General features: G+C 65.3%; 1 protein-coding gene across 10 annotated transcripts; it reads left to right on the plus strand.

Annotated features, from left to right (window-relative positions):
• Positions 1-462: 462 nt before the first annotated feature.
• On the plus strand, positions 463-20,319 carry PTPN23 (protein tyrosine phosphatase non-receptor type 23). Of its 10 annotated transcripts, none has more exons than XM_075144398.1 (25): positions 463-632; positions 3,679-3,753; positions 4,665-4,792; positions 5,403-5,479; positions 6,557-6,606; positions 8,088-8,219; positions 8,636-8,716; positions 10,043-10,174; positions 10,396-10,443; positions 10,737-10,793; positions 11,412-11,470; positions 11,760-11,839; positions 12,057-12,171; positions 12,834-12,899; positions 13,299-13,444; positions 13,945-14,265; positions 14,693-14,847; positions 14,993-15,144; positions 15,437-15,616; positions 15,881-18,140; positions 18,438-18,622; positions 18,827-18,931; positions 19,022-19,160; positions 19,263-19,376; positions 19,447-20,319. In XM_075144398.1, the coding sequence occupies exons 1-25, from the start codon at positions 549-551 to the stop codon at positions 19,987-19,989; spliced, it is 5,484 nt and encodes a 1,827-aa protein (XP_075000499.1). In that variant the 5' UTR covers positions 463-548; the 3' UTR covers positions 19,990-20,319. The 10 variants fall into 10 exon arrangements, with proteins under 10 accessions (XP_075000499.1, XP_075000500.1, XP_075000508.1 ...); XM_075144399.1 differs by having other exon boundaries at positions 18,441-18,622; XM_075144407.1 differs by having other exon boundaries at positions 17,600-18,140.
• The last annotated feature ends 31 nt before the right edge of the window (positions 20,320-20,350 follow it).

The raw sequence follows: 20,350 nt of genomic DNA on the forward strand, positions 1-20,350 counted from the left end.
CCCCCCGGGCCCAGCCCCAGGGGAGCCCCAGGCTCCGGCCCGGGCCAGACCAGACCAGGCCCTTGCTGCGGGGCCGCGCCGAGGCCCCTGCGGCGACAGGGCCCAGCGGGGCTACCGGGCCGGGGGCAGCCGGGAGCCCGGAGCCGGGGGGGGCCGGGCCCGCTCCCCTCGGGCCTGCACCGGGCCAGGCCTGACTGGGGACGGCCGTTGCCATAGGAACGGCCGTGCCGGTCCCGGGGGCGGAGCGTCGCCATGGGAACAGGCGTCTCCCCCCCATCAGCGAACGAGGCGTCGCCATGGGAACAGCCCTTGCCACGCCTCTGGGCGGGGCGTCGCCCTGCGTGCAGCCCCGCCTTCAGGAGGCGGGCGAAGCGTCGCCATGGGAACCGCCGCAAGGAGGGCGGGGCGTCTCCATGGGAACGGCTCCACAGGAGGCGTGGCGGCGGCACCGGAAGAGGCGGGGCGAGGCTCGCCGGGAGGACTCGGTTTCCCGTGAGGCTCCGCGCGCGGTTCCGGCGGGCGGGCGGTTCCGGCGGGCGCAGGCCGGGATGGAGGCCGTGCCCCGCATGCCCATGATCTGGCTCGACCTCAAGGAAGCTGGGGAGTTCGCCTTCAACGCCGCCGTCAAGAAGGTGGGGCCGGGAAAGGGGCGGCTGGGGCCTGCGAGGGGCCCGGGGAGGCGGGCGGGCCCTGTCAGGAGCGGGGCGGGAGGGGCCTGTGAGGGAGGGGGGTGCTTGGGGGGGTGGGGAGGGGGAGAGGGGGGGTCTGTGAGGGAGGGGGGTGCTTGGGGGGGCGGGGAGGGGGAGAGGGGGGGTCTGTGAGGGAGGGGGCTGCTTGGGGGGGCGGGGAGAGGGGTGCTTGGAGAGGGGGAGAGGGGTGCTTGGGGAGGGGGAGGGGGGCGCTGGAGGGGAGGGAGGGTCTGTGAGGGAGGGGGGTGCTTGGGGTGTGGGGCAGGTGGGGGTAGGGGGGGCTCTGTGAGGGATATTTGGGGTCTGTGAGGGAGGACAGTGCTTGGGGGGGAGTCAGTGGCTCCGTGAGGGGTCTGTGGGGTCTGTGAGGATGAGGAGTGCTTGAGGGGGGCCGGGAGCTCTGTAGGGGGTGTTTGGGATGTGGGGAGTCTTTGGGGTGCACAGGTAAGGGGAGTGCAAAGGCTTAGGGATTTTTGGGGGGCCCTGGTGGAGCAGGGAGTTAGAGCTGGGGATGTTTGGGGGGGCTGTGGCTTAGGGTGTTGGGGAGGTGTCTGGAGATGGGGAGGGCTGGGGCAGGGCAGCTGGGGGCACCGTCAGGCAGGGCCCTGGGGGGCTCCGGTGTGTGCTGGGGCAGGGAGGGGGGTGAGGTGTGCCAGCTGGGTCTGCGGCGGCTCGTCACCCTGCGGTGGCTCTGCCCTGCGTGGCACGGAGGGAGCAAGGCCGCGAGCGCGTCTGTGTCCCCATCAGCACCCCCGGCTTGGCTCCGCTCGCTTCGCTGCCTCCTCAGGGCTGCGGGACCTTCATCGGTGGCCGGAATCAGCAGGTCCCTGCTAACGCAGTGCTGTCGGGGGGCAGAGTTTGGGGAGGGGGGAGTCCCTGGAGCGCTCCCCGGCCCAGGCAGAGCCTTCCCCGGCCGCCTCGGGGGCGAGCAGTGAGTTGGCAAGTCCGTCCCCGCCGCATGTGACCATGCTGACTCCCGGCTCCCGACACCGCAGTCACCCTTCCCTGAGCCCCGCCGTCGGATCCGGTCTCCGCTGGCAGCGGTCGTTATTAACGCCATGGCGGGCCTCGTTAGGAGATCCTCGTTAGGAGATGGCCGATCCCTCGCCTTTCCTTTCCCTCCACTCTGGTGTAAAAGGGGGAACCGAGGAGGGGGGAGCTGGTTCTCCTGCCGCCGGCAGCCCAGGCTGATCGTCAATCAATTAAAAGCCCCGACCTCTTTGTGGTGCCGTCGGAGGAAGGTTGAGAGTACAGTGGGTGCGAGGTGACGGGCTCCTTCCTTCCCGGAGGCCACCGAGGGTGGTGGGGACATGACCTGCCCTTGCCGCCCCGACAGGGACTGAACCGATGGCTTAAGGGAGGTGAAGTACTTAATTAAGCGGCTGTAAACAAGCTCCACCTATGACTGGCGTTTTCTAGTGCCGCCTACGGATGATAATCGTGATTTATTGACATGGAAGGAGGATGGGGGGGTTTCTCCTGTGTTAGTGCCACCACCTGCTTCCTGCCCCGCTGGTTTTTGGGGTACCGAGGGGGGCTGGCGTCCCATCGGACCCCAGCAGCGGTGTTAGCATGGTGGGGACGTCCCTGTGCCAGGAGGAAGGCGTCGTGGGATCGCCGAGCTGAGTCATTCCGTGCCGGCCGGGACAAGGTGCGGCGGCCGTCGGCACGGCTCTGCCCTTGCCGTGCCTGCCTGCGAGCGCCGGGGCAGCCGGCGGTGCCATGGGCCACGGGTCAGCACCCCGTGGGGAGCTGCGGCAGAGGGGACGGTGGCCTCCAGGTCTGAGCTGAGCCCGAGGGATGGTGATTTATCAAAAGTGGGTCGTTTAGGGGAATTTTTGTGTACGGCAGCAGGTGGAAATCTGTTTTGTGAGCCAGGCTTCCCCGCGGGTGTTTGATGGAAAGGCGCTCTGTTTTGCTAGCTCGTGAGAAGCGACAGCGAATAGAAACCTGGCACCCTGGTCAAAACAGAGAGGGAGCAGAGGAAACTTCCCTCGTTTCTCCAGCACTGAGCTGCATTAACACGTGCGGGCAGCCCTTCGCGTGTCCCCAGTCTGCCGTAACCTGGGAGGATCGAACCCCCAGTGTCTGCCTGGGCCGGGGCAGAGTGGGGCTGCAGGTCCCTGACTCTCCCCTGCGGCTGCTGGGAAGGTTGGATGAATTCCTGCCTGGATCCTCGGAGGATCCCGAGCTGCCTGCGGTCGGGAAGCGCTGTGCTTGCCGACAGCATCGTGATCCAAGGGATCTCGAAACCCTTGCTAGAGGCAGGTTTGGGGAGCTCTGTCCCCACGGCTTCCTCCGCGGCGCTGGGAAGATATCGCTTGTCACCGATTGCCTTCCTCGGGGATGCCGGCGCGTTTTTTGGCCAAGCCCTGGCTCCAGCTCTGCTCCGCGGTGACTGAGGAGCCTCCGGCGGGGGCTGCGGCGCCGTGCTGTTCTGCGTAGGCACACGCTACCCCATTTCATTTCCCTTTCGGCCCTCGCTGTGGTGAGCCGCCTTCCTGGCCGGCTGTCAGCGCGGCGTTCACCCTCCGACGGTCGGCAAGGGGCTTCACTTTCATCCAAGCGCAGAGGGGTATCGGGCGTGAATCGGGGTGACTTCAGTTCCGTCTGTCCCCTTCGCTGGTGGCTCCTCAGGACCTCATGGCCACTTGATTCCAGCTTTTTCGCCCCAGCTCCGAAGTCCTGACATGGCTCCTGCCATGTGCCGGATCGGTGCCTCTGCCCAGGGCTTTGCCTCCTGATGTCTCCGCAGTTCCTTGCGCCCTGGCTTTGCGTTAAGCTGAGGTTCAGCAGGAGCCGGGCAGGATTTGGGGGCTTTGGGAGGAAAACAAGCTCCGAACCAGGAGGTGCAAGGGCCTGAGCTGCCAGAGCCGCCGCGGGGGCTTCTCCTGGGCCTCCCTGGAGAGCTGCTGGTTGTAGCTCCAGGGCTGGGAAGGTGACTCTACGTGTTGGACAGGGCCAGGCTCTCACCCCTCTCTTCCTCCAGTTTGTCCTGAAGAACTATGGGGAAAACCCGGAGAACTACAACGAGGAGCTGCGGAAGCTGGAGCTGCTCCGGCAGGTAAGCCGGGCTCTGTCCCGAATCGCTCGCAGCCCTGGTGAGACCTGCCAGAGCCGAACCGGGGGAGCTGGTTCATCACCCGCCCCGTGCTCGAGGACGCGTCTGCCAGCTCCCATCACCTCCCTGGAGCAGGAGCTGTGCCGGAGCACTGCTGCGGCTGCTCCTCTTCCTCACCAGTGCCCCATGGATGAGGCTTTCGGCAGCCGAGCTGTGTCATCAGATCCCCAGGTGCTGGTTTGTGCCGCGCTGTAGGTTTTGTATCGAGGCCGTAAGCCTGATGCGCAGGGTGGAGCTGGGGTAGCTCCTGGTGCTGGCACCGGGGTCATCTCACCAGAGTCTCCAAAGCACAGCGGTGGTCTTCCAGCAGGCACGGAGGTGGGTGGGTGCTTAAACACCCCCAGCCTGGGGTCTGGGAAGCTCTGGCCTCTGCCTGTGGGCTTAACCCTGAAGCGGGAGGTTGGGAAATCTTTCTGGGGTGTCCTGCTCTTCCTTCCTTCTCCCGACACAGCTTTGCTGTAGCAGCGGATCCAGTGCCCTGTCCAGGACACCCCCTTGTCAGTCGCTCCCAAATTCCTCCTGTTTATTTCACCCTTAGGAGCCCATGCTGGGGAGAGCAGAGACTCTTCCTCCCCAAACCGGTTGCTCTGGATCCATAAAGCGGCTTCCTCCAGCCTCATTTTTAGGTGAACAGACCTGTTTTTCTAGCTGCGTTACGCAGGTGTTTTCCATAAGGCCTCACTCCTTCCCGCAGGACCGCTTCATCCCGGGGGGAGCTGGCCGATGCCCGGCTCTGTCCATCCCCTCCTGCCTGCGGATCTTGCCTCAAATCAGGCAGGCTCCTGTTCCTGCGTGACCCGTGAGCGCGGTCCTGTCCCTGGGGCAGCCTCTTCCTCTTCCTCTCTCCCCTCCAGAGCGCCGTCAATGTGCCCAGGGACTTCGAGGGCTGCAGCACGCTGCGGAAGTACTTCGGCCAACTCCACTACCTGCAGAGCCGCATCCCCATGGGCGCCGAGCAGGAGGCGGCAGTGCCCATCGCGTGGTGAGGAGGAGCCTCTTCCCCTTACCCTCTCTCCGGCCTGGGGCTCGGGCATTGCGGGTGGGAGGATCGGCTCCCAGCGGGCGCTTCCTGAAATGCGGAGGCTGACCCAAAGCAGAGCAACTGCTCCCTCTTCCCTGTGCGCATCCTTCAGCGGCATCCGATACGCTGCTCCCCCAAGCCCATCGGCTGTCCCCGGGTGGCACAGGGGTCCTGGGGACCCCTCGGGAAGTGGCGTCCTGGCCTGGGGATCTGGCAGGACATCCAAGCTGAGCCATCAGGCAACGCGGGGCAGAGGCAGGACGGCGTCACCGTGCAAGGTGACAGTGCTGAGATCCCCCGGGGTGGCAGAGTTGCTTGGCCGTGTGTATACGGGGTGTCTGTGTGCTTACAAAGCCAAAACATCTCCGTGTGGAGACGCACCGTCCCGCCAGCTCCCACCGCCTCCGGCACCTTGATTCGATGCACAGGGTGATGCCAGGCAGCAGGGTCCCTTCTCCGAACCGCTGAGGGAGTGCTTCTCCTCACAAATCCTTTTTCCTGGCACATGGCCTGTGCCCAGGAACACCAGTACCTCCATCTACAGCTGGTAACCAGGCTTCTCTCCTCGCAGGACTGAGATCTTCTCAGGCAAGACGGTGACTCACGAGGACATCAAGTACGAGCAGGCGTGCATCCTCTACAACCTGGGTAAGGGTCTGGGAGACCGCCTGCTCTCTTGGTCTGCCCTGGGCGCGAGGGATGTCCCCCCTCTCTGCCCAGCCTTTGCTCTGAGCTCCACGTCAGCCTTCCTTGGAGCGGCCAGGCAGCAGCACGGCCCGCCTGGTCCCACCAGCAGCCGTGGTTGCACATCTTCCCCTCCTCCGTGCTGCCTGCGGGGCTGGGCGCTGAGCATCAGAGCGCACGAGAGGTTGACTTTGGCTTTTGTCAGAAGCCTCATCTCCTTTCCTCCTGGTCTGAGCATGCCCTGGTCATGCGCTGCCCTGCGTCTTGGTCAGAGGTTGCACCGAGGAGGCTGACATCAGGTTGTGGCGTTACAAATGCCCTTTCTGGCACGGTGACAGCCGCAGTCAGGCTTTGTCCAGCTCATCCAGCATCTCGTCTCCTCAAAAGCAGCAAATGGATGTAAAAGCATCAAATCCAACGCTTGTCCCCCAACCCTTGCTCTCCAGCCATGGACAATCACGGCTCAGAGTGGGGTTTTTTTTTTGGTAGCCCCAAAGGGAAGGTGACGTTCAGCCCCTGGACGCTTAATGCAGCTGAAAACACTTCCCCATCCCTGGCATTGCAGCTGCCCCTTTCGCTGCAGCTCGGGAGCTGACTGCGCTCTCCCGGCCGACCAGGCGCAGGTTTAGCTTAAACCCCCCACGCTGCACAGCAGGAGCTGGTGTGGTGCCCAGGCCCCTTTCGAGAGGTGGCTGCTCCCTGAAGTTGGTAGAAACACGTCTGTTAGACCAGGAGGGTGTTAGATATTCACTTTTTAATATTTAGAGTTTGTTTCCAGCCTGCAACTTTCTTGTGCTGAATGACTCCTGCGTGCAGTCTTTTCACAGGGCACTGCAGCATGTGGGGGCCCTCTGAGGTGGGTGTCCCGAGTGCCACGGTTCCCTGCTGGCACAGAGAGCCAGCTGGGCGCTGCTGGGTGCCTGTGGCCGACTTGCCGCAGATTTAGGCTTCTCTGGTACAGGACACCCGGTCTCTGGGAGCGGTGAGTTGGGGGCTGGCGGGGTGTGCTCGCCCCGCTGAGCTGCCGTCCTCTTTCCGCAGGTGCGCTGCACTCCATGCTGGGCGCCATGGACAAGAGAGTGTCTGAGGAGGTAACGATCCCGTGGGTCCTCCCTCAGTGGCTTTTCTCTCCCACGTGGTTAATAGCCACGAGCCGGTAGCGCCGAGGACTTCTCCTCTTGTAACCTGGGTGGTTACAAGCATGTTAACGTCGGACACCAGCTCCGGATGTCTGCTGTGACCCAGTATCGCTGTAGAGCATTACGAGGGGCCACCGCGTTCACGGTTGTGTCCCTCCCTGCCCCGTCGTTGCCGTCCATGCTCCAGCACGGCTCTGGAGCTGGCTGGGCTGACCTTCCCCCCACCCTCAGCACGTAGAATCATAGAATCATTAAGGTTGGAAAAGACCTCTAAGATCATCGAGTCCAACCGTCAACCCAACACCCCCATGCCCACTAAACCGTGTCCCTAAGCACCACATCTACACGTTCTTTAAATACCCCCAGGGGCGGTGACTCCACCACTGCCCTGGGCAGCCTGTTCCAGTGCCTGACAACCCTTTCCATGAAGAAATTGTTCCTAATGTCCAATCTAAACCTCCCCTGGCGCAACTTGAGGCCGTTTCCTCTGTCCTATCGCTGTTCCTTGGGAGAAGAGACCGACCCCCACCTGGCTACAACCTCCTTTCAGGGAGTTGTGGAGAGCGATGAGGTCTCCCCTCAGCCTCCTCTTCTCCGGGCTGAACACCCCCAGTTCCCTCAGCCGCTCCCCATCAGACTTGTGCTCCAGACCCTTCACCAGCTCCGTTGCCCTCCTCTGGACACGCTCCACCACCTCCATGTCCTTCTTGTGGTGAGGGGCCCAAAACTGAACACAGGATTCGAGGTGCGGCCTCACCAGTGCCGAGTACAGGGGCACGATCACCTCCCTGCTCCTGCTGGCCACATCAGTTCTGATACAGGCCAGGATGCCGTTGGCCTTCTTGGCCACCTGGGCACACGGCCGGCTCATGTTCAGCCGCTGTCAACCAGCACCCCCAGGTCCTTTTCCTCCGGGCACTTCCCAGCCACTCTTCCCCAAGCCTGTAGTGTTGCATGGGGTTGTTGTGGCCCAAGTGCAGGACCCGGCACTTGGCCTTGTTGAACCTCATACATTGGCCTCGGCCATCGACCCAGCCTGTCCAGGTCCCTCTGCAGAGCCTTCCTGCCCTCCAGCAGATCAAGGTAGGGCCAGGAGGGGAGAGATCTGACACAGCTTGGGGCGTGCACAGCCAGGGGAAAGCACCGCGGCGTTTAGAGCCCTGTGAGTCCCAGGGACTCACTTCAGGCTTGTAGCAGCTGCTTTTTGGGATCTCGGAGGAGGCATGAGCAGCGTGGGGAACATCTAACCCCTGCTGAGCGGGGGTTTATCCCTCTAACCCCTCCCCGTGTGAAAGGAGGTTGCTGCTTCTCCAGTCTGGCTGAGTCTCCACAAATTCCTCGTGTCCGGCAGCGCGTGCCTACGGACGTGGGCTGGCCTGGCGTGCGTGCAAGAGGGCTGCGCACGCCTGACACGTGTTCTCCTGTCCTCTCAGGGCATGAAGGTTTCCTGCACCCACTTCCAGTGCGCTGCCGGGGCGTTTACGTACCTGCGGGATCACTTCCCTCACTCCTACAGCGTAGACATGAGCCACCAGATCCTCAACCTCAACATCAACCTCATGCTGGTAGGAACTGGCTTCTGCCTCCGCTGGGGCACTGGTCACACTGGGACGGCTCCTTGCACACCTCGAGGGTGGCTGCCACTCGACCGGGAGAGGGGTGTTCATAGGGGTGGGTGCTCCTTGCCGAATCCAAGCACGTGGAGCTGGGCGAGACAGGACCCCAGTGCCCCACGGGGGGTTGTTGTCTGCAGGGTCCAGGCTGCTGTAGGCATGAGGGGCTCCCTCCCGCGGGAGGGAAGGAGATTTTGGGGGGCAGCAGGGAAGGGGGAAGGAGCTGTGCTGCCCTGCTTGTCCCCGGGCTGTTTGGGCATCCTTGAGGCTGTGGCTGGTGGGTCCTGCCAGGGGTCCGGGCCTGGAGCTGGCTTGGATACAGGAGGGATTCCCAAGGAAACCGAATATTCCCCTCTTGCCTTCGGCAGGGCCAGGCGCAGGAGTGTCTCCTGGAGAAGTCCATGCTGGACAACAGGAAGAGTTTCCTCGTGGCCCGGATCAGCGCCCAGGTGAGCTCCTGGGCAATCTCTGCTGTGCTGAACTCTGGCTGCTTCTGCCTCAGCGCTTGCTGTCACCAGCACAGCCCCGCTCCCGCCGCACGGAGTGACGCGTGGGATCGGGAGCTCGGGGAGGGTGTCCCAGACCCTGCGCAGCCTCAGCGCTGCTCAATCAGTGGTGCGGGGTGCTGCCGTCGCCTTGGGCCGGCTCCTCAAAGGGGAGCGTAAGATACTCCGGAGGGAAGGGATCCATCCAGAGGGACCTTGACAGGCTGGAGAGGTTCAACAAGGCCAAGTCCAGGGTCCTGCCCCTGGGTGGGGGCAACCCCCGGTATCGGCACAGGCAGGGGATGAAGGGATGGAGAGCAGCCCTGCCCAGAAGGACTTGGGGTGCTGGTGGAGGAAAAGCTGGACATGAGCCGGCAATGTGCGCTCGCAGCCCAGGCGGCCAACTGTGTCCTGGGCTGCATCACCAGCAGCGTGGCCAGCAGGTCGAGGGAGGGGATTCTGCCCCTCTGCTTTGCTCTGGTGAGACCCCCCCTGCAGTGCTGCGTCCAGCTCGGGGGTCCTCAGCACAGGACAGACATGGACCTGTTGGAGCGGGGCCAGAGGAGGCCACAAAAATGATCAGGGAGTGGAACACCTCTGCTGTGAGGACAGGCTGAGAGAGTTGGGGTTGTTCAGCCTGGAGAAGGCTCCGGAGAGACCTGATCGCAGGGCACCTGGCCCGCCTGCCGCCCCCCACGCTGGCCGCCCTTGCCCTTGTTGCAGCCTTTCAGTACTTAAGGGGGGCTTTTAAGAAAGATGGGGACAGACTTTTTAGCAGGGCCTGTTGTGACAGGACAAGGGGGAATGGTTTTAAGCTAAAAGAGTGGAGATTCAGACTAGATATAAGGAAGAAATTCTTTACAATGAGGGTGGTGAAACCCTGGCACAGGTTGCCCAGAGAGGTGGTAGATGCCCCATCCCTGGGAACATTCCAGGTCAGGTTGGACGGGGCTCTGAGCAACCTGATCTGGTTGAAGATGTCCCTGCCCATGGCCGGGGGGTTGGACTAGATGATCTTTAAGGTCCCTTCCAACCAAACTATCCCGTGACACTCTGATTCTAACCCTCTGTGTGGGGTAGGTTTATCGTGGTGATGTCACTAGTCCCTGGCTCTGACCCCAAACGCCTCCGCAGGGTCCCCACCGGCCGTTTTGCTGTGCTGGCTGGGTGAGCTGAGGCCTTGGCCACAAACGCTGGTGCCGGTGAATCCTCCTTTCCCTTGCTGCTCTCAGTTCCACCCGGGATCCGGCTTTCTGGGGGGTTTCCGAACACCCGTCCCTCTCTCCGTAGGTGGTGGATTACTACAAAGAGGCCTGCCGGGCCCTGGAAAACTCGGAGACTGCCTCGCTGCTGGGAAAGATCCAGAAAGACTGGAAGAAGCTGGTTCAAATGAAGATCTATTATTTTGCTGCTGTGGCCCATGTAAGTGGGGAGACCAACTGGGGGGGCTGCTTGGCTGCGGTGGGGGGACCTGCCCTTTGCTTCCACCCCAGCTTGGGCTGCTCACGCCCGCTGTGGAGCGGTAATCACCACAACACGACCGACGAACGGGCTTTGGCTGCTCTGTGGGGTTTTCCTGCCCGTTTCAAAGATCTCCGTCGAGTTAAGGAGCTCTGACACCGCCGACGCATGTTTTCTTGCAGCTGCACATGGGAAAACAGGCTGAGGAGCAGCAGAAGTTTGGGGAAAGGGTAAGCAGAACTGTGTCAGCCCATCTTATCTGGTCCGGGCTCTGGATCGTGGTCCTGCCCTGGGAGGGTTGAGTCCTGGAAGAGATTGTCACGCTAGTATCCGCAGCGCTGGGGACATGACTGTGTCACCAACAATGTCCTGCCTCCCACAAGCGCTTGTGGGTGTTCTCAGAAAGCCCCATACGCTGAAGGAAGCTGCAGCTCTTGGGGGCTGGTGGTGGTGGTCCTGTGCAAAGCAAGGGCACCTACTTCTGTGCCAACCCTGGTACCCCTAATTCCTGGTCTTTCTGCAGGTCATCTACTTCCAGAGCGCTCTGGATAAACTCAACGAAGCTATCAAGCTGGCAAAGGTGCGTTCCTGCTCCGTCTGGTAGCAGTAATTGTTTGGTTTTTTCTTTTAAAGTTGCTGTGCTGAGCAGTGGCTCAGTCCAGCGGGATCCCAGACTGAGAAGATGAGAACTGGTGTCGGTTTAAAAGCTTTCCTTGCCTTTCAGTAGGTTGGCAAACCTGTGCTGGCTTCCCAAAGCATCACTTTGCTTCCCTCTGGGACATCCAGCCAAGGCCAAGGCTCTGGTATCTCCTGGCCACTTGGTCTACCAGGGCTTTAGGGGGGGATTGGTTTGGTTTTAATCATTCAGGAACCTGTGGGCAGCTCCAGAAGGGCCCTGGGTCTGCATCACGCAGCCCTGCCGCGTTGGTGGGCTCCCCACGGAGCCCCTGCTGTCCGTGCTCGGGAGACTGAGGACAGCCCCGTGGCAGGGTCTGCCTGTGAAACTGGGACACAGAGGATTTGGGGCTGCCTGCAGGCGTCTCCGTTCCTTTCTGGGGCACAAGGAGAGATGGCTGGCGAGGCTGGTGCTGGCTCCCGGGCATGCTCGGGCTGTGGCCGCGGCACGTAGGGCTGTGATCGGCTGCTGGGACGGTGATACCCGTTCCCTGCCTGCGCTAACTCGCTCTCGTTTCTGCAGGGCCAGCCAGAAACCGTCCAGGAAGCCCTGAGATTCACCATGGATGTGATCGGTGGCAAGTAAGTCTGTGCACGGGGCACCCTGGACGTGACCGTCCTGCTTCTCTGTGGGTCAGAAATGCCTGGTGGCCGGAGCAGCCCCGGGAGTGTCCCCGGTGTCCCCCGACATGCGAAGCCAAGCACCCCGTGCTGCCTGAGGCTCTCGGGACCTGCGGCTGGCGTGGAAGTTGCTCTTTGCTCTCCTTGGAGCAAGGCCAAGAGACCCAGGGCCTGACCCCACTGGGAAGCGAGCTCAGGGCGCCGGGAGCTGTCTGCTCCTCACCAACGCGGCATCGCTTCTTGTTCCTAGGTACAATTCGGCCAAAAAGGACAATGACTTCATCTACCACGAAGCTGTGCCTGCGCTGGACACCCTGCAGTCTGTGAAAGGTGAGGGTGGGCAGTGCCCTCTCCTACCAGCTCCTGATGGGAGAGGGACACGCACGGTGGATCTGGGGGGCCCTTGGGGCCAGTGGGGCTTCATGCCGTGATGCCCTGCTCTCCCGGGAATTGCCAGGAATGAAGGTGTTGAGTGGGAACAACCCATCTTGGGAATAATCGGTTCCCCGTGGAGGTTTCAGGCATGTGTTGTGTCTTGAACCCCCAGGTGCCCCGTTGGTGAAAGCCCTCCCCGTCAACCCCACGGATCCAGCTGTCACCGGCCCCGATATATTTGCCAAGCTGGTGCCCATGGCTGCCCACGAGGCCTCTTCCCTGTACAGGTGTGTCCCGGGCTGCGGCGCGGGCGGGCACGGCTCTGGCCGGAGCAGGACAGCCGGCTGCCTGCCGCAGCGGTTACGGAGCTGGGGGCGCAGAGGAAACTGCCTCAAGTTGCGCCAGGGGAGGTTTAGATTGGACATTAGGAACAATTTCTTCACCCAAAGGGTTGGAACAGGCTGCCCAGGGCAGTGGTGGAGTCACCGTCCCTGGAGGTATTTAAAAGACGTGTAGATGAGGCCCTTAGGGACATGGTGTAGCGGGCATGGGGGTGTTGGGTTGACGGTTGGACTCGATGATCTTAGAGGTCTTTTCCAACCTTAATGATTCTGTGATTCTGTCTTTGGCACCGAGCTCAACAAGGAGCCCGTGCCCCGGCTCAGCCTCTCTGCAGGCTGAAGGGAGCTGGGGGGGACCAAACCAGCCGCGGTGGTTTCCTTGGGGAGCCACCACCCTCCCCAAACGTCCCCGAGTTATCCTCGTGTCTGGCTCCTGTCCGTTGTCTCTCCTGGCAGCTGGAGCTGGCCGTGCTGCCCCAAAGGGCCGCGGGCGGCAGGGCCGGGGACGGACGAGGCTGCGGCCGATTCCTGCAGGTCTTAGCGCACTTGTGATTTACGGTGCAGGTTTCCCTACAGCACTACAGGGTTTTTTTCCTCCTCTGTCGTAGCGAGGAGAAGGCCAAACTGCTGAGAGACGTGATGGCAAAGATCGAAGCCAAGAACGAAGTGCTGGAGTACGTGTGAGCCGCACCTGAACGGGGCCCTGGCCAGTTCCTCCCCGCTGGAGACCCAGGCGGCGGCTGGGGCTCCCTGCGGCACAGGGGTGTCCCCGTTATCCCCTCACTGGGTTTCCCACCCCGGTGCCGACGGGAACGCGGACATCCCCGATCTCTGTCATCCTCATGCCGAGCACGGTGAAGTCCCAGTTTGCCCAGCTCTGGGGCAGACCCCGTCCCCAGCGGCTTCCAGTCCTGGTGACCCGTCCCCAAATTCACCCTGCAGCTTTGCTCAGGCCATCGGGGGCGATGCTGGCCGCGGTTTGGGATGGGGGGGAGCTGCAGGGAGGTGGGGAGCCCTTCCCCCTCGCTGGGGAGGCTCTGCCGCCGCTCAGGGGCTTGTTCTCTCGCCTGTAGCCAGTTCATGGACTCCATGCAGCTGGACCCCGAGACCGTGGACAACCTGGACATGTACAGCCACATCCCCCCCATCCTGATGGAGAAATGCGCCGCGCTCAGCGTGCGCCCCGACACCGTCAAGAACCTCGTCCAGTCCATGCAGGGTAAGGACACGGGGACGTACTGGGGGAGACCGGGGAGGTCTGGGCTGGCTCTGGGGACAGGCACGCTGCTTCCTGGCTGGGGCTTGGCGTTGGGAACGGCCACTCCCATCACTTAATTCTTTTCCGATATAAATTCCTTAACCCCAAAGCATTTTTCCCATTGGTTGGTCGTGGGGGATGCTGCTTCCTCGCCGGCCAGGCCAGCCCTCACCCGGCTGGTGGCTGCAGCCCCCCTGCCCTGCCCGTGGGCTGCAGCCAAGGGGGTCGGTGCCATCCAGAGCCCATTGCGGGCACCTCCCCAGCGCAGGCAGGCCCTGAGCCCAGCACCCGGGCGTCTGGGCTGCGATGTCCTTGCCTTCCCCGGTCGCCCACAGCCAGATTTATTCTTCAGGCTGCTGTGTCGATGCCTGGCTTCAGGCTTGGAGCAGGGAGGGGCCAGGAGAAGCTCGTAGCAGGTGGTGGTTCAGCCCTTTGCCAGCCTCCATGTCTCTCCCCTCCAGTGCTCTCTGGGGTCTTCACCGACGTGGAAGCTTCCCTGAAGGAGATCCGAGACCTCCTCGAGGAGGACGAGGCTCAAGAGCGGAAGCTGCAGGAGCTGCTTGGGAAGGTCCCACCGCCCCAGGGGTCCCCTCCGCCGCCGTCCCCAGGGCTGGCCGAGGTCAGCAAGGAGTGCTCCAAGTACATGGAGGTGCACGAGAAGGCCAGCTTCACCAACACCGAGCTCCACAAGGCCATGAACCTGCACATCGGCAACCTCCGCCTGCTCAGCGGGCCGCTGGAGCAGGTCCGGGCCGCGCTGCCCTCGCCCACCTTGACGGAAGGTGAGCGGTGCTGCACCCCGGGGGGGCTTGGCCTCCCAACCGCACCCCGGGCCGGGGGGAAGGCAGATCTGCTTCCCCTCCTGCCTCTCCGGGGCTCCCCTCGCGTCACCCTGCGCCTGGGCTTGCGCTGCGTTGGCATCGGCCGGCTGCGTGGGCCGTTGCGAGCCGGGGTGGGGGCTCATCCCCCAGAAAACCACGCAAAATGGGATCCTCATGTGGGGACAGAGGGGGTAGAGACCCAGTTACTGCCCCGGCAAATGCCTGGTTTTGCTGCCGGGTGTGCCAGGACGAGCCGCAGGCTGGCTCCTAACCCCCGCGGTTCCCTCCCCTCGGCTGCAGCACGTTCTGTGGGTGGGCTCGGGCCGCGGAGGCTGCGCTGGGGCTCGGTGGGGTCCGGCACGGCCGCTCAGCCCTCCCTGTCCCCCAGACGACAAGCAGGTGCTGCAGAACCTGAAGCGAATCCTGGGCAAGGTGCAGGAGATGAGGGACCAGCGGACGTCCCTGGAGCAGCAGCTGCGTGAGATGATCCAGAAGGACGATATCACCACCTCACTGGTCACCACCGACCGCTCCGAGATGAAGGTGAGTGCCAGCCGCCGTTTTTGGGGAAGCCCCTTCGTGCGTCACATCCCGGATAGGGCTGCAGCGAGAGCTCTGCTCCGTCCTAACCTACCCCTGAGCCTCCCCAGCCGCCTGCCGCCCCTCAGATCCTCCCCTCTCTCGGCAGAAACTCTTTGAGGAGCAGCTGAAGAAGTACGACCAGATCAAGGTCTACCTGGAGCAGAACCTGGCTGCCCAGGAGAACGTCCTGAAGGCCCTGACAGATGCCAACGTCAAATACGCGGCTGTGCGCAAGGCCCTGGCCGAGGTGGAGCACAAGTGAGTGGTGTGCGGGGCTGGCCGGGGTCAGGGCGTGGGGGAAGAGTGTTCCCCGGTGGGGTCTGGGTGCATGGGAACAGCCCTCTCCCACCCAAGGGAGAGGTGTGGGGTCACTGCCGGCTTCTCTAGACTGTCCCTTGTCATGCCCCACTGCTGGGAGGCCACTGGTGGCTGTTTGTCCTGCACCCAGTGTCCGTCCCAGGTGGGTGCCGGTGGGTTCCCCAGGAGCAGGGACGCCCAGCTTTGTCTTGATGTTACGTCCCCGCTCAGCCCCTCTGCCCCATCTCCCCAGGTGGAACACCACCGTTCAGACCTTGGTGGCCTCCTACGAAGCCTATGAGGACCTGATGAAGAAATCGCAGGAGGGGAAGGACTTCTACACCGACCTGGAGGGGAAAGCCGCCAAACTGCTGGAGAAGGCCCGGGCTGCCTGCCAAGCCGCCGAGGCCAACAGGCAGCAGATCTTGGAGAAGTAGGTGGTGCCGTGGAGACGCACGCGTGGGCTGGAGGGGGCGTAAAGTCGGGGTTGGGGGCCGAGCCCCTGCTTGCAGCACGGTGTGACACCCTCCGGGAGGTGGGAAGCACCTTTGGGTGCTGCTGGGTGATCTGGGCTGCAGCTCGAGGGTTTGTCTTCAGTGGGGTGGCTCCCTGTGCCCGAATGGGGGGGTGGGCAGCACCCACCTGGGCTTGCTCGGGGCCAGCAGCCCCGTGCTGACCCCCCGCTGCCTCCCGGCAGGGAGATGAAGAAGCAGCCGCCCCCTCGGCCCACGGCCCCCAAACCCGCCCTGCAGAAGAAGCCGCCAGAGCTGGAAGCCGGGGGCCTGGACGCCGGCGACCTGCCGCCGCTGGGCTCCCTGGTGCTGTCGGAGCTGCCGGAGGAGCTGCGCAGCCTGCCGCCCGACGTGCTGGCCGGGCACCTGGCCCGCCTGCCGCCCCCCACGCTGGCCGCCCTTGCCCTCAACCCGGCCCTGGCCACCGGGCTGCGGCCCCCCGAGCCCTTCCTGCCCGCGGCCAGGCTGGCCAGCGCCCCGCTGCAGCCCTTCGCCCCTGCCCGCTTCCCGGCCCCCCCTGCCCTCCCCGGGCACTACCGTCTGCCGGCGGCACCCACCTCGGCGCCGGGCCCCTTTCCCCCTGGCGGGGGGGCTCCGGTGCAGCTCCTGCAGCCCTCTGCCCCGCAGGGGGCCGGGCCCCCCCCCAGCTCGGCCCCGGCTGCAGCCCCCCAGCTCTTCCCGCTGATGCGAGGCCCGGTGCAGCCCGGCACGGCCCCGGTGCAGCCCGGCTACGTGGGGCCCCACGTGCTTCCCCCGCGCTCGTCCCCGCAGCACGGCCCCCTGCCCGGCTCTGCTCCCGCTCCCGCTGCCTCCTATGGCCTGGGCCAGCCTGGGGTGCCTGCACCCGGCCCCCTCAGACCCCCCGCCCTGGGGCCAGCACCCATGGGTGCTCAGCCACCAGCAGGTGGCCCTGAGCTGCCCCCAGGCACCCGGCCGGCCACCACCACGGTGGATAGTGTCCAGGCCCCCATCTCCAGCTGTGCCGCTCCCCCGCGGCTCCCGGGCCAGGGGCCAGCCATGCCCCCAGGCCCCTTCCTGGCCCCGCAGCGCCCAGGGGGGGCCCCTGCCCCCTTCCCCTACGCCCAGGGGGGGCTGCAGCCCTTCGGGCAGCCGGCTGCCCAGCACCCGTTCCCTCCCGGGCAGCACCCGCACACCTTCGCCCCTGCAGCGCAGCTCCAGCCCAGCATGGAGCTGCCCGCCCATGCCCAGGGCCCCCAGCAGTTCCCCCCGGCCCCCTTCCTGCCCCCGGGGAGAGCCCAGGTCCCGCTGCCCTTCCAGCCTCCCCCCCGGCCCCCGCTGCCCCCTCAGGCCCAGTTTGCCCAGCAGCCCTTCGCTGGCCCCGGGGGGCCGCTGCCTCCGCCAGCCCCCGGCCAGCCCCCCCTGCCACCGCAGCTCTACCAGCTCCCGGGGCAGGACAAGCTGCCCCCGCAGGGGCTCGCCCCCCACACGGGGGCCCTGCCCTTCCCCAGCGGCCCCCCCACGCAGCCCCTGCACGCTGCGCTGGGGGGGCTGCAGCCGGTGCCCGCCAGCTCCCCTGCTCTGCCCTTCTGCCCCAGCCCAGCACCCCCCAGCAGCCAGATGCCCCCTGGCACCATGGCCCTGGGCCCCCCTCCGCCCGCCCCCGCCAGCCAGGCTGGTCCCCACCACGTCACCCCCTCTCCCAGCCCCGGCCTGGGCCAGCTGCAGGGCACGGTGGTGGTCCCGGGCCCCCTCGTCCCCTCCCCGGCCCCCTCCCCGCAGCCGGCCCTGCCCATGCAGCCCCCGGCGCTGGTGCCTGGCTCCGGCAGCCTGCCGCAGAGACCCCCGCCCTCGCTGACGCCAGGCGCGGCCCCGCTCCCCCAGGGCCCCGGCGAGGTCCCCTTCCAGCGGCAGAGCTCCTCCACCGACGACCTCCTGTCCTCCAGCCCCGAGAGCCAGCACGGCGGCTCCAAGGCGGCCGTCGGGCAGCCCCTGCTGCAGCCCACCAAGGCGGACGCCAAGGAAGGGCAGAAGCCCAAGGCGGTGCAGCTGATCGAGAACGATCCCTACGAGAAGCCGGAGCGAGTCCTGCGGCTGCTGGCGGAGCTCGACCGCTTCCGCGGGCTGGTGGAGCGGCTGGAGCGCCCGGGGCCCGGCGGCATCGCCGAGCTGGACGCTGTCTGGAAGGAGCTGCAGGACGCCCAGGAGCGGGACGCCCGGCAGCTCTCCATCGCCATCGCCCGCTGCTACTCCATGAAGAACCGGCACCAGGACATCATGCCCTACGACAAGAACCGCGTCGTCCTCTGCTCGGGCAAAGACGACTACATCAACGCCAGCAGGGTGGAGGACCTCTCGCCTTACTGCCCCACCATCATCGCCACCCAGGCCCCGCTGCTGGGCACCGCCGCCGACTTCTGGCTGATGATCTACGAGCAGAAGGTCTCCGTTGTCGTCATGCTGGTGTCGGAGCAGGAGCTGGACAAGGTAGGGCCTGTCCCTGGGCGCGCGGCTCGTGGAGCTGGCTGGGGCAGGGCTCGCTGCGGCCCCGAGGGATGGGACTTTGGCACCCCTCGCCCCTCCTGGCGCCCATTGCGCTCTCCTCCCGCGCTGGTGTCGGTGTGCGGCAGCTCCAGGCCCCAACAGGGACCCGAGGTCCCACGGCAGCCCCACGGGGAGGCGGTCGCCCTGGGCGGGGTGTTAGGGGGCTGCTAGGGGAGCAGCGGGCAGCTCCCCCCCTGCCCGCACCCGCTCCTGACGGCGCGCCCCATTCCCTCCCCGCAGCAGAAGGTGCTGCGGTACTTCCCCCCGGAGCGGGGCCAGCCTGTGGTGCAGGGACCCATCACCCTCATCCTCACCAGCCTGAAGGTCGCCCCCACCCACGTGGAGAGGATGATCACGCTGCAGTACCGCGACCAGAGCCTCAAGCGCACCGTCATCCACCTCCAGTTCACCTCCTGGCCGGAGCTGTATGGCGTGGGGCGGCATGGGGGGGTGGTGGGGGGGTCCTGCTGCAGCTGGGGAGGGTGGGGAGGAGCCCCATGGGACCCCAGAACTGCTCCTTCTCTATGGGGGACCGCAGGTGTGGGTGTTGGGGGCAGCGCTGACCCCTCCTGGGGGGGTTGAGAGCGGGACACCCACCCCAATGAGCGTGTCTCCCCCCCACTGCCCAGGGGCCTGCCCGACAGCAAGGGGAGCCTCCTCCGCTTCATCCAGGAGGTGCACGGCCACTACCTGCACCAGCGCCCGCTCCACACCCCCGTCGTCGTGCACTGCAGGTGAGCAGGGCTGGGGGGGGCTCCCACGGGGCCGGGGGTGGGGGGTGCCCCCCCTCGGGCCTCTCACAGCTGGGGGGGGTCTCTCCGCAGCTCCGGGGTGGGCCGCACCGGGGCCTTCTGCCTGCTCTATGCAGCCATGCAGGAGGTGGAGGCGGGCAACGGCATCCCCGACTTGGCCCAGCTGGTCAAGCGGATGCGGCAGCAGCGCAAGCACATGCTCCAGGAGAAGGTAGTGGGGAGGGGGTCGCTGCCCCCCCCCGGGGTGTGTGGGGTGGGGGGCTGCTGCCTGGGGGGGGTTTCACCCTGCCCTCTTCCTCCTCCTCTCCTGCAGCTCCACCTCAAGTTCTGCTACGAGGCCGTCCTGCTGCACGCCGAGCAGGTGCTGCACCGCCATGGCGTGGGTGCCCCCGCTGTCCCCAAGGCCACCAACAGTGCCTCCCCCAAGGTGAGTGCAGGGTAGAGGGGTGCTGGGGGGCTACGCCACCCCCAGGACTCACGGGGCCTCTCTCCCACAGCTCTACTTCCACCAGGACCCCCAGGACCTGGTCCTGGGGGGGGACATGCCCATCAGCTCCATCCAGGCCACCATTGCCAAACTGAGCATCAAGCCGGCGGGGGCCAGCGGGGAGCTGGGGGGGAGCTGGGCGCCAGACCCTGCCCCCCCGCCCGATGCTGTGGACACGGAGGTGCTGCCCGTGCTGCCCGACGGCGTGCTGGATGGTGTTGGTGCCCCCGTCCCTGAGCCACCCCCACCAGGGCCACCTGTCCCTGAGCCACCCCGTGACACCGAGAGCAGCAACCACGTGGTGGTGGAGAGCCCCGAGGCCCCTGGGGGGGAGCCGGCGGCCCCCCCCGCTGCCCCCTCCTCCTCCTCGCTGGAGCTGCTGGCCTCCCTCACGCCCGAGGCCTTCACCCTGGACGCCTCCCTCAAGGGGAAGCAGCGGATGAACAAGCAGAACTTCCTGCAGGCGCAGACGGGTGAGGGCCTGCGGGGGCCCCGGCCCAGCGACGACCCCCTCAGCATGCTCGACCCCCTCTGGACGCTCAACAAGACGTGAGGGGGGTGGCGGGGTCCCCCCCTCCCCGCAGACCCAGCACTACAGCCCTGGGCCCCTGCCTGCTCCCCTGCCCGCAGGTGCTGCCCTCCCCTGGTGCCTGTCCCCCAGCCCTCGTGCTGGGACCTAGTTTGGGACGGGAGCACCCCAGGTGCTGTGGCTGGGGTACCCCGAGGGCTGGGGGGCGTTGGGGGGGGTCTGCCTTCCCCTATGCCCCCCCAGTCCCTCTGCTTTGTACAGGTGTAACATTGGTGGTCGCCCACACTATTTGACTCCAGTTAGAACTGACTTTTTCAGCTCTTTGCTACTAAAATAAAGAGAGTTTGATCTGCAGCTGTGCTGCGCCCTGGTGCTGCCCTTGGGC

Source organism: Calonectris borealis, chromosome 2 (assembly GCF_964195595.1).
Source record: "Calonectris borealis chromosome 2, bCalBor7.hap1.2, whole genome shotgun sequence".
NCBI lineage: Eukaryota > Metazoa > Chordata > Aves > Procellariiformes > Procellariidae > Calonectris > Calonectris borealis.